This window comes from Manis pentadactyla, chromosome 8, assembly GCF_030020395.1.
Source record: "Manis pentadactyla isolate mManPen7 chromosome 8, mManPen7.hap1, whole genome shotgun sequence".
Taxonomy (NCBI): domain Eukaryota; kingdom Metazoa; phylum Chordata; class Mammalia; order Pholidota; family Manidae; genus Manis; species Manis pentadactyla.
Window position 1 is genome coordinate 43133680 of NC_080026.1, and position 12400 is coordinate 43146079.

A 12400-nucleotide genomic window follows, 5' to 3' on the forward strand; every position below is an offset into this window, starting at 1 on the left:
AGGATTCAGATAGTCACTCCTAGGGCTGATCTCCCCAGCACAAGTTGGCCTCCTGGAGTAATTTGAAGTTCCTTATCAGGTGTTGGTCCCCAGGAATATGTCCCCAGGAATATTCTTAACAGAGTTCTAGAGCTCAAGAAACCCTCAGTCAGCCTCCCATGAAGGACATTGGTGCCAACAGTACCCTACTTAAGTATCAGAGTCCCCATGACCTCAGTGGTAAAGGGAGGGGATTGACTGTCAGTGGTGTGTGTTGTGAGGTCACAGGTGAGAAAGAGCTTCAGATGAGCACATACACACCTCTAGAAAGGTACCCAAAAGTCTCACATAAGCCTACTTCACTGCTGTGTTGTGATGCCATCCACACAGAGGAGGAAAAGCAGCAGGCAATGCTGGGGCCACCTTTCTCAGAGCAGGGGTTGTTCTGGAGCCCAGGAAGTGTAGACATGGAGGCAAGCCCCAGTGTCCCCAGCAGCTCCAGGAGGCCCAAAGGCCTTCTGTCTGCTCCCAGGCCCTGAAACCTGGGGACTATTGGGAAGGGTCAAAGGTCCACCCTATAGGTGGACAAGGGACAGAGATGTGGCAGGGCCACAAAAGCCTGAATGCAACCTTGCGGGAGAGGGTCTCTGCTGCCTGCTTCCATTGCAGGACAGAAAGAAAAAGGACCCCATCCAAGGCCTTGGCCTCTTAGCATCTGGGCAATTTGGCCTGTCCCTACCCTTGGTAATTAAATATATGTGGGTTTGGGGTGTTCCTCATGTTAAGGAAGCAGGATTCAGAAGTCACTCTGGCTTTCATGTCCTCCTTGTCCTGGTTACGGTTCCGCACTCTAACCGGGGTGGGAGTGGGGGAGGGGGCACATGCATATCAGGAAGCGGTAGGGCTGTCTGCGAACCTCGGGCCAGGACGGAAGATCATTGGTAGCCGCCGTCGCCAGAGCTACAGGGCCAGGCGGGGATCAAGGACCTGCAGCTTCCCGACTGCCACCCGGGGCGGGGTGGGGGAGGGGGTGGCCGAGCAGGATAAGCAGCCACAGGCAGGCGGTGGTCACCTCCCCACCGAAAGTCCGTCCCCGCGGGCGGGCAGGCGGGGCGCGGAGAGAGGAGGAGCCTCGGGCATGGGCCACCGCCCTCGCTGTGGATCTTCAGTCGCCGCCGCTGCTCTGAGCAGCTAGCCGGAAAGGTAAGTGACCTCCTCCCGGGTCGCCACGGGGCAGAGGACTGCGCTCTGTCCGGGGACCCGCGCCTCGGCAGTGCCGGCTTGCACCTGAACTGTCGCCGCCCGGAGGCCGGCACCGCCACACGTCTGCAGGCGACTGCGGCCGCTGGGATCAAGCCACGTGTGCCCCGCGGCAGAGAACCGGGGTCCCGGGTCCCAACCCGCGAACTCCTTCCTTCCGCGGGGACGCGAGCCGCGTGCGCCAAGCAGGGTGGGCAGGGCCGGGGGCTCCGGGGGCGGGGCTGTGGAGTGCCGGCGCCCGACTTGGGGATGCAGCTCTGCGCGCCCCCTGCGGACCCGCAGAGTCCACGGGTCCTGAGTGCTCCGCAGATCTGGCCGGCCGGTTTCAGGGGAGGGCCAGGCGCGGCCGGGAAGATCTTCCGCGCCAGGCCTCCAGGCCCCTTCGCAGCCCCGGCCGGCGGAGCAGGAGCGCACGACCTTGGTCAGGAAGAGGCTGGGCCGACCAGGGCCCGCCTCTGCCCTCGTAGCTCTGGCTGGCAAACTTACCCCGCCCACCCATTTCCCCGAAATTTGGGGGCAGGCCGCGCAGAGAGGTGTGGTTGGAACTTTGATCACTCTGGGTAGATGAAGGGTTAGGTACACCCAGCTAGTATGTCGTTTGGGGTCCAGGCGGCAGGATCCGAGGGGAAAACTCAGGCAGGTCCAGCCAGAGCCCTGGCGGAGGGCACCACAGGCCTCCCAGTGTCCAGGGCCGCCTCTGAGACAGGCTTCAGAAGTGGGGGTTCTGGCAACACCCCAGGGAAATATTTCTGTCCATCAGAGTGCAGTAATACAATTAATAGCACACATTTATTGTGCATTTGTCTGTGCCAGGCAACTTGCTTTACACACAATATCCCAGTTAATCTTTAGGACAAGAAGGCACCATTATCATCTCCTTATAGCTGGAAAACTGAGTCTCAGACAGCATGGGTATTTTACAAGAATGCACAAGTAGCAAGTTGCAGAAGTAGGATTTATACAGACTTTTCTGACTTGGGGCCCAGAAGAGCCTACTAGTGAGAGACAGGCCACGTTCTCAGGGGATGGTAACAGTCCAAAGAATGCAGTGCTGGGGGCCAGAATATCCACAAGACCAAAAGTTCTCACCTGGATGTGTCTTTTCAGTCACCTGCACAGTTTGCTAAAAAGACACATGCCTAGGCCACACCCACAGCTGATTGAATCCAAATCTGCAGAATGTACCCTCCCGGGCACGGGGAGGGTGAAGTCTGTGTCTTAGTCATCTCTGTGCCCATTTCTACCCCATCCCCACGCCAGGCCTGCAGAGGGGCCAGCTTTGTGCAGGTGCTTAATCAATGTTTAATGGGTGAATAGATGTAGTGGGACAGGGAGTGTCACTGGGACAGAGAAGGTTTCCTGAAGGAGGCTGGACAGGTGGCCTCAGCCAGGCAACCTGGAGATGGTGTGGGGTGACACTGGCCTCAGAGCTGGCAGGGAGCTCAGGCTGGGCCCCCTGTTCACTAGAAGGTTGGACAGCCAGCCCCGAACCTGCTGAACTGCCCAAAAGTCGACCTGGTCACATTTGGGACCACAGGTGTGCCCTCTCCAGTCTAGAGATGCCAAACAGGTAAATTCCTCTCCCTTTCATGTTTCTTGTCCTTGCCCCATGGCCCTTCCCCCCTCGGACTTATATGAGTATTGGGCAGGGCTTCAGGTAATTAAAAAGTGAAAGGTACTCACTAAAGTCCACAGCTACGCACCTGGGCTGTGGAGGGAGAAAGGCAGCTGAAGCTGACTGACTGAGGGAGAGCACGCTTGGCTTTGCAGGCATATGGAACCGAGTCAATCTCAGCTCTTCACCATGTAACCTTGGCCATGTCTTGAGCTCTCTGAACCTGTTCCTTCATTTATGAGACCCTGGTAAGGATTTGCACCCACCCGATAACCCTATAAAACAAGGGCAGGAATGAGTGTCTGGAGGTTAATTATTGTGAAGTGTTGAGTTTTAGGAGTTGCAATAAATATCAGCTCCCTCCCCCTTCTCTCAGGATCTAAGTGTTCCTATCTGAACCCCTCAGTTCACTGGAGAACATAATGAAGAACCAGAGAATGGCCTCCAAAGCCCCCTTCAATGTTGCAGAGCTGGCCTTGGGCCTCAGCCTCAGGGCTTCCTGCTCAGTGTCCTGACCCATGCCTCACAGACTGAAACGAGAAGTCTGTACCTCCTGCTTCATTCCCTGCACATCCTGCAAACCTAAATCTCAGCAGGCTGGGGCAGGGGAGCAGGCTATGCAGGGATGTCTGAGCTTTCTGGGCCCCAGCTGAGCCTAGATCTAGCCCTTCCTGCCCACCTCAGCACATGCAGTGGCCAGGCCTTCGCATCTCAGCGGGCCGTAGGCTCCACTCCCACCACACCTGAAATGACAGTTGTCATCGTCACTCAGCACGCAGCTGCCCACGTGCCAGGACTTGGGCCAAGCATGTGGTATGTGCGAGCACATTTGAACCTTCCAACTCTCTTATGAGGTAGGTAATGTTCTCCCAACCATGTAACTATCCTAAGAAAACACAAGACTCCAATCCATTCTTTTTACCCCAAACTTGAGGCTCCTAACCTCTAACAAGAGGCTTGTCCAAATTCTGCCTCATGATTTATTCATTCAGCAAACATTTACTGAGCACTTAGTTTGGTGCCAGGACTCAAATCCTGGCTGTGTCTGACTTCTTGCAAGATGAGTGTTGTCATTTATAACCCTGCGAACATCCACTTATTTTTTAATACAAATGAGAGAATTTGGCACCACTAAGGCCTAGGTCCCATAGTTCATGCAAGCCTGGACTCAAAACCAGAGGCAGCTCTTCCTGGAACTGGAAGGATTGACCCCTGTGCCTGCTGTTAGGGCCAGTAGGCAACTACTAATTTGTGTGGGATCATAAAGTCCTGTATTGTCACTGCCTCAGGGACAGAATGCTTCCCTCCTCCTCAGATATGGAACACTGTCACTGGAGAATTTCCTGATGCTCAACTCTTCCCACTCTGTCCTCATAAATCACCATAGTCCCCTGACAGAATATGCAACAGGTGAGCACTAATTGTCCTGCAATCAGGCAGTAACTTGTTCCTGCCTCCCCCTCCCACTAAGGAGAGCCAGGTGGGATCTAAGCAAATAGCACACCTTTTAAATCTTCTGGGACTATCAGGAGATTAAACTGTAAAAACTACATCTCCAAGGTTATAAACCAGTCACAGGTAAATGCAGGGGAATTTGGAGACTAGGATGAATGAGCCTGCCAAGCTTTGCATGGTAGAGTGGGCCCCGTCAGCTCACATGTGGGCAGCCGGTTTCCCACAGCCCATGTGCTGGGCTGCATGCTGGAATGACCCTTTGCATTACTGTGGCCTCGAATGTTTGTGGTGTGGCTGTCAGGTTGTGTGCAGGGTGACCTTCCCAGGGGGCTCAGGAGGGTGGCAGCATGTCCTGAGGCTTGGATGTGGGCGCTGTGAAGGTGAATGGCTTGGAGCACATAGTTGAAGGATGTCGAGGGCCAGGTGGCTGTGAGCTGGGCCCCTCAAGTGGGATCTGCAAAGCCCGGAAGACCAAATGCAGAGCCTGCAGAGTCACCGGCCAGCCTTTTGGAATCTGAAGGGCCTATGTGGAGGCTGGGTGACTGACCATGCAGGCTTGTACCTGGGACAGGAGTGGATTGGACACTGAGGTGGGCTGAGGAGGGGGTGAGTGTCAGTCGCCACCATCCAGCAAATCGGCCACAACCTGGTCGCAGGGCTGAGTGGCTGCAGAAAGTGTGACCAGGCACCTTGTGGCTGGTCTATGAAGATGGCTCCAGACTGGCCAGCAATAAGGTGGAGCCCAGAACTGGAAGGAAAGGCAACCAGACATGCTGAGCTGAGCAGCCAAGGATTGTGATGGGGTTTGGGGACTTCCATCCAGGAAAGGCCTGCGTTCCTGGAGTTTCTGGATTGGAACACTGGAGCTCAAGACCTGACAGTGCTCTGCTCTTGTGAGTTACCTCTTGGGCCTGTTTGTCCTCACATAAGCTTTGCTATAACTCTTCTTGAATGTTCTGATCCAACCTGGCTGTATGGGTGAGGGGAGAGGGGGTTCCCAAGATTGGGGGGGTGCTCAGAGGAGGGCTCTGAGGACCCTAGGGGACAGGGAATCACAGCTGCCCTGGGCCCCTCTAGAGCTGTGGGGTGCTCTTGGAGCTCCCTCCCTCAGTCTGGGGGATTTGCTTTCATAAGGAAGGGTGGTGTCCTGATGGCGTAGCTTTTCCACAGGGACCAGAGACCACCCAGAAGCTTCAATAGGATCGAGAGTGCTCAGCCACCCCAACTACTAAATCAGGGACTCGGGGCCTAGGGCTGCCCAGAAACCTGCCACCTAAGCTCCCACTGACCCCGTGCTCACTAATGTTTGGGAGAGCTGCCCAGCCCCAATGCCCAAGAGGCATGTCCTGGCTTCACGGGCGAGCAGAGCGCACTGTGTGGGGGGTGTGGGTACACGGCAGAAAGGCACACAGGCCCTTGCTCTCAGGGAGTTTACAGTCTAACCAGGAAGCTGAGTGACCATACAAAGCACCTCCCACCAGCGTGGGGCTTTGGGGCCAGGGTGGGAGTCTAGGCACATGCAGTGAGTTACAGGAAATGGGTAAACAAGAGTAGTTCTAAGATGTGTTTTGTGGTGATTTTGCATTTACTGTTTTACTCAGTCATCAGAACAGAGAAGAAAGTAATCTGCCCAAGGTCACACTGCTGGTACGTGGCTGAACCTGAATCCATATCCGGGTCTGCCCGACCACATCCACCCGCGAGCACAGCTGCCAGTGCATTCAGAGTGGGGAGAGACGGCTGTGGGGCTATGGAGGGCTGAAAGGTGTCTTAAGTGCCCAAGGGCTCTGACTGGATCTTCAGGGAAGGGAGATTTGGGTGGCTGGGAGGATGTCAAGACAGAAGAAGGTGGAGGTTCGGGCTTTGGCAGAAGTGGGGAGCAGCAGGGACTGGCTGGAGGGGGAGGGAAATGAGCTGAGTAGGAGGTATGTGTGCACAGGTGGCACCTGCGTGCTGGACTTCGGAGAGATTCAGGAATACCCCTCTCCACAGGAGGTTTCTCTCCAGTAGAAGAAACCAGACATAGGGGTCACAGCAGTCAGAGAACCAAGTGGGCCTTGTTCTGTAGTTGGTCATAAACCTGACAGCCTGGTGCTGTGTATTCTGGTTATCAAATGCCCAGAGTTACTCAGAGACAGAGTTTCCCAAGATAACCAGTTTTTAAGCAAGTTAAAAACAATTGAATATACTTGTCCTAAGACAGGATTTGGCATACTTTACTTCAGTGATAGAAAAGCCCCTGCACCTCCCTTCTTGCCATTGTTGTGGCCTCCAAGATCCCTGGAAGAGCTGCTGACAGCCAGCAGGCCCATGGCCACCCATGTTTGCCCTGGTGCCAGTGCTGTCTTCTGTCTTTCTCCCCACTGTGAGCACTGACTGGCAAGAAAAGAGGACTGTGAAGCCTTTGTTGGCACAAAATGCTGAACCAATTACCACTAAGCCAACGACAGCCACGGTGATTGAGATAAATTACCCCCACAGCAACTGATAAATTGCCACTTTCTGCAGCCATTATGTTTGTTTGTCAAGGGAATCGTGCTATAGACCCTAGCATCAGCCAGGTGTCACATCAGCCTGTCATTGGTAAGTATGGTTAGGGGACAGATCCAAGGTGGTGGGGTGGTATGTGCACCCTTCCAACCAGCCCTGCCAACCCCCAGCCTCCTTAAGCATGCCCCGGCATCTCTGGGTGTCCGAACAACTAGGCGTGTATGATCTCAGTTCAGGTGCCGCTCTTTTGGAACTGGCAGCACAGCCTAGTATAATGAAGTTCTTGCCAGAATAAGATGGGAAGCAGCATCTGCACAATAAGTCAGGAGCCTTTTCAAAGTAAAGAGTTCAGGGATTTATCACATACAGTGCCTTCAGTTAGTGAGAGCAACAGTTTTGTGGGTTCTGGTGTGTTTTAAAATAAAAGATGTTAATGTTTGTGATGCAGTCCTGTGGAAGGCAGGCCCATTGGGATTGTAAATTTTACTTATTGGTAACCATTTCTGGTTGTTTTAATTTATCACCGAGCTGTAAGTAATCGAAACAGATTTTTCTAGAATGATTTGAAAATCTAGATATTTGTAAAAAGCCCTATAAATTATTCATTCACTTCTATTTTGCAAAGCGTTATGCAGTGACAAACTGTTTTCAGACCAAACTTGCATGTGTGTGTATTTTTGTGTGGATCAGCTTGTGTGATGGGGAATGTGTGTGTCCGAGCTTTTTGTACTCCCTTTTGTAGGAACTTCTCAGTCTTCCTTTTTAAAATATAATGATTTCGTTTATGATCTCTAAATAATGATTCCAGGCAGTATTACAAGAAATGTAACAGCAAAATGTTTGTAAGAGTCCATCAGAAAGGGAGAGTGCCCACAGAGAAAATAGAAATGCACCCATTAAGATGTGTGTGGCTATAACCCAGCTTTTAAGTCCTGATTTGAGACTGGCCTCCTCTATCCTGTTTCCTCTCAGGTCAGTGGTGGAGGGTGGGGGATCAGGGGGTGAAGAACCTGGACTCAGGAGGAGCCTCCTTGCCTCCTGGCCCCAGGAGCCTGAGAGGAGGGGAGGACCGTGCTGTCATGGTTTGGAATCTAGGATAGAAGGCGGCCCTGGGTTCGTGGAAACAGCATGAGAATGAGGTTGGAAAGTATGTGTTCAGGCAGCTCCACAGCGCAGAGGGAAGGCACAGAGAAGGGGAGCAGACCACCTCGGAGTCCCATGGGGACCAGGTGACTGGCTATTGTTCATGCTGGCCCTCACCACCCTGGAGGCAGCTGGCCTGCAGGACTGGATGGGACTAGAGCAAAAGACAACTCTGGAACCTTAAGGAAGCCTAACTGAGCCTCAGTTTTCTCACCTGCAGGATGGAAGTAATAATAGCCTTCCACACGTGAAACCCTAAGTGTGCAAGCCCACAGTCAGGATCTCTCCCCAAAGAGAGTCTGGCCTCACCTCACAGAAGCTTCTCATCTGCCTCCTGATGATTGTGGAAGTGCCACGTGCCAGGCCCTTGATGGTTGCTGGGATGAGACTGCCCAGCTGTCACTGTCAGGGAGGGCAGAGCTCACAGGTCAGGGAAGGTCCGGAATTTCTTCAGGTCGCGGCTTTAGGGGCAGTCATGTGGAGGGGAGAACAAGGGGACTTCCCCAAAGCTGCTGCTATTTGCTTAGCAGTTAGCCAGCTTTTTACTTAGATTGTTTCAGATCCATAAAATGGAAAAGATTTTGCAAAAGCTGTTATTCATTTTATCTGACCGGAAAATGTGAATGATTCTTATTAAAGGTCTTATTTTTAATATTAAAATTAGCACATGGGGAAAAGTGATGGAGATTATGGGGACTAGGGACCCCCATCACTCTCTACCCCTTGGACCTCTGAGGTGTTGATTGGACCTACCATTGTATGCCAGTTCCCTCCTGTTGCTTGTGCTATGGAGAGCCCTGGGGGCTGGAAGAGGAAGATCAGTCCTGCCTGGAAGAGGAGGTAGGATGAGGGCTTACCGAGAAAATGGCCTTTCTTCTGGAACTTGAATTTCATCAACTGGAGGGAAGGAAATTTCCAGACACTAAACCTATGAGCTGAGCAGGAAAAAGTATGAGGCCTGTGTGGGGTGGCCAGAGATGAGCTCATAGACCAGGCAGGCCTAGTTGGGAGAAGCCAGCAAGGCCATCTGCCAGCAGCAGAGCTGGGCCTCACCTGCCCCTGAACGTCCCTGCCCGATGGGTGGGCAGGCCACTCTGCATGGTTGCTGCCCCCTGCTTCGGAAGTCCACAGGCCCTGGAGCTGTGGGCCCAGCATCCCTGAAGCCTCCTTCCACAGGTACCCATGTACAAGGCTGCACTGTGACGTGCCTCAGATCTGGTGCTTGATTTTCCACTTTGGCCAGAGCTGCATGAGTCTATTTGTGTTTTTCTATGTATTTTCAGAGTTCAAACTCATCAATGTATGAATCTTCTGTATTATTAAATTTATCAAGTAGTGACATGCCTGGCCAGGTCCAACAGTATGACCAAGATGCCATAGGGATCAGAAATTCATGGTATCATTCAATCGCCACTGGGTACAGGAGGGTCCCACCTAGGTGCTGGGGAAAATAGCCAGGACTTACAAGCACACTCTGCTCTTGGGCACAAACTAACAGTTAAGTCATTCAAGCCACACTAATTAATTGAGCACTTGATTGGCCCCAGGCCCCAGGTTAGGTGCTAGAGACACAGAAGTGAGTAAGAAGTGGACTCCCAGTCTGATGGGTGACAAATGAGTGGACCAGTGTGTGCAGTCAGTGGTAATGAGACAGAAATGCAGAGGAGTCCCAAAGTATGAGGTATCCTCTATCCTTAAAGACCCAGGAGGAAGCCAGGAGGTCTCCAAGGGCTGCCTGGAGCAGCCTTTTTAGCTCTGCTTGGAGCTGGCCTATGCAAGTGGTTGGGAGGTAATTGCATGACCCTCTCCACACAAAACAGTTGGGGAGAGGAGGCTGACTTCCAGTGTCTCTAGGAGTCCAGAGGAAAGATTTTCCAGAGGAAGAGCTGCTGAGGATCAGGGGAGGGTCCCTCAGAGGCTTCCTGGAAAAGGTGGCCCATCAGCTCGGCAGAGCAAGGGAAGCATACATCCCGAGCCCAGGAATCTGGCCACGTGATGCAGGCTGTGCTCCTTAGTAGGAGCCCGTGGAGCTGCCTCTGTGTGTTTTGGCTGCCTTTGCCTCTGCCCCTGTCCAGGAGTAGGGAGGTCTGATCCCTGATTCTGCAAACCTACTCCATGGTAGGGGAAGGGCGTGCGAGGCAACTGCAGCCCACAGTACCCTGCTGGCCCAGGGTTTGCAGCTCCAGATGTCCCTGGAAAGCAAGAAACCATCCCACCCCAGACACTGAGGCTGCAATATAGCTACTGCCGCTTGATAGCCTCCAGCCTGGCTGGATTAACTGGCCCATAGGGAGCTGGCTGCCCCCACATGCCAGCACCCTGACCTCACTGGGTAGAGATAAGCCACTCCTCCCTGGCTCCCACAGCACCTGGGCATGCCCTCATTCAAGCACTTTTCTCCTTGCTTTAAGATGTAGCTGGCCTTTCCTCTAAGAGCCCTGGGATGACAGGCCATCTTCTGTCATCTGCCAGAATACCTACTGGGAACACAGTAGGACATTTTTCCAACCAGGATTGGGAAGAGCAACTAATGCATAAACCTGCACAGGCTATGTACTACACAACTCCAGGGGTACTGTTTACATGGATTGCAGTGTAAATGGTGCCCCCCCACCCCTGGGGTTGTACAGAACTGGGACTTTCGGGCTTGAGCATCTTCCCTGCCTTGAGCCTCTGGCCTTGGTGCAGACCTAGAGGACTTCCTCCTTCCCCCTCCCAACCAGCACTGACTGTCCTACCTCTATACTGGCAATGGTAATAATGAACGGGTCAGCAAGCCCTTCCTCCAGGCCTGGCTTTCAAATAGTGATAGTGAAAGAGTCCTGGATGTGGAGTCAGGCCATGAGAATTCTTGGTCATCCAGGAAACTTGGTCCTCTGGGAAGGGCTCCCCAGTCAGGGTGTTGGGTTGGGGGCTCCTAGGGCCTCAGGATCTATGTGGTCCCCAGAACCACCCCTCGCTTTTCCCTCAGCCTGCAGTGGGCCTGACATGCAGGAAGGGAAGGACCGTGGCAGCCATCTTTGTGGAGAGTTTGCCTCAGTGGCTCAGTGAGCCATGCCACCATGGGCCTGACCACCTTCTCCTCACTAGAAAGAGCCAGCTTTGGGAGGCCAAGGGGTGTGCAGAGATCGGGCATGTGCACCTGACTTTCCAGACGAAGAGGAACATGGAGAGGGAACATTGGTACCAGGGGGTTCCAGAGGCCAGGGGAGGACTTAAGAAGGCGGCAGGCTAAGCTGGGCCTGAATAGGAGCCCAGGAAAAAAGTCAAATCTGGAGTGCTTCTCATATGCCAGTGATCTGTTGATTCATTCATCCCCGCACATAAATTCTGTGAGCATCTACTGCAGTGGTTTTCAGTGGGGACCTGGGCCCGGCAGCAATGGAAGGTCTGGGGATGGAACCCAGCAGTATGTCTTAATGAGCCCGACACGACAGTTTGGATTTGACCTAGTACATGCCCAGTGCTGGATTAAATGCTGGAGTTACAAAAGTGAGTGGGTCCCAGTTCCTGCCCTTCAGGAACTTGGAATCTAGGGAAAAAACAGGGAAAAGAAATACTGTCAGTGGGAAAGGGGCTGTTCTCAAGGGTTGTGGAGGCAGAGGCAGTGGTGTGCATTTGATTAAGGAGCTGGGGGTCCTGGAAAGGGAGGTTGGGGACCCCAATGGCATGAGGATCATCCTTGGCAGGGAGCCACATGTTGAAACAACAGCCCCTAGAGGGCTCAGAAAGCCCACTGCAGGGTCCCAAACTCTCCCAGTACCCCGGCCCCTGCCTCTCCCTACAGCCCCTCCCTCCCCATCCCACTGCCCCTGTTCTTCCTGCTGCAAGTCCCAAAGAGCAGCTAGTCTTTCCCTCCAGTTGTCTTGGGAGGAACTGTGTGTGTACCTCCAGGCTATTACCTCAGAGTGCATTTTTAGAAAATTTTAGAGTAAATTTTTTCATTCAGCAGAGAGCACCATATATAGATTTAGGTGCATCTATTTCAGCTTTACACAAAGGTTTTTTTTTAATCCTAGACAGAGAGGAACAAAATGAAAAAATTAGTGAATTTAATGGGCTCAGACCCTGGCACGTTGTTCATCTCATATAATCCTTACTATAAGCATTAAAGTAAGTAACACCACTCCATTGTACAGATGAGGAAACAGGCTCAGAGAGGTAAAGTGTTTTGCTAAGGCCACCCAGCTAATAAGTGGCAGGTCTGAAATAGGACCCCAGTTCCCTCCAAGCCTGTATTTTGCAGGCCTTCCTTGCAGTTTACTAAGGCAACTGATCCTGCATACATCCAGAAGTTTTCCTGAACCCTTGTTCTGAAGGCTACACTCAAGGGAGCCAGCCTGGCCTGGCTGGACAAGCTCCCAATGACCAACAAAGGCTCTCAGGGTCTGATCTTCTGCCTAATGAAGCAGGGGATGAGTTTGGTGGGGCAAGGGAAGGAATCAACTTAATACTAGC

The 12400-nt window shown here is 52.9% G+C and overlaps 1 protein-coding gene across 4 annotated transcripts in view; it reads left to right on the forward strand.

Moving 5' to 3' along the window:
- Positions 1 to 978: 978 nt before the first annotated feature.
- Positions 979 to 12400, forward strand: part of STEAP3 (STEAP3 metalloreductase) — a 40955-nt gene continuing 29533 nt past the window's right edge. For 2 of the 4 annotated variants that reach the window (XM_036886625.2, XM_036886624.2), the window contains exons 1-2: positions 980 to 1182; positions 3010 to 3102. Coding sequence is in view for 1 of the 4 variants with exons in the window: in XM_036886622.2 (XP_036742517.2) it covers positions 4201 to 4264 (64 nt within the window). In the remaining 3 variants the exon portion in view is untranslated. Of the gene's footprint in view, positions 1183 to 3009; positions 3103 to 4169; positions 4265 to 12400 lie in introns of all 4 variants that reach the window. The other 2 variants (XM_036886622.2, XM_036886623.2) reach the window with 2 other exon arrangements.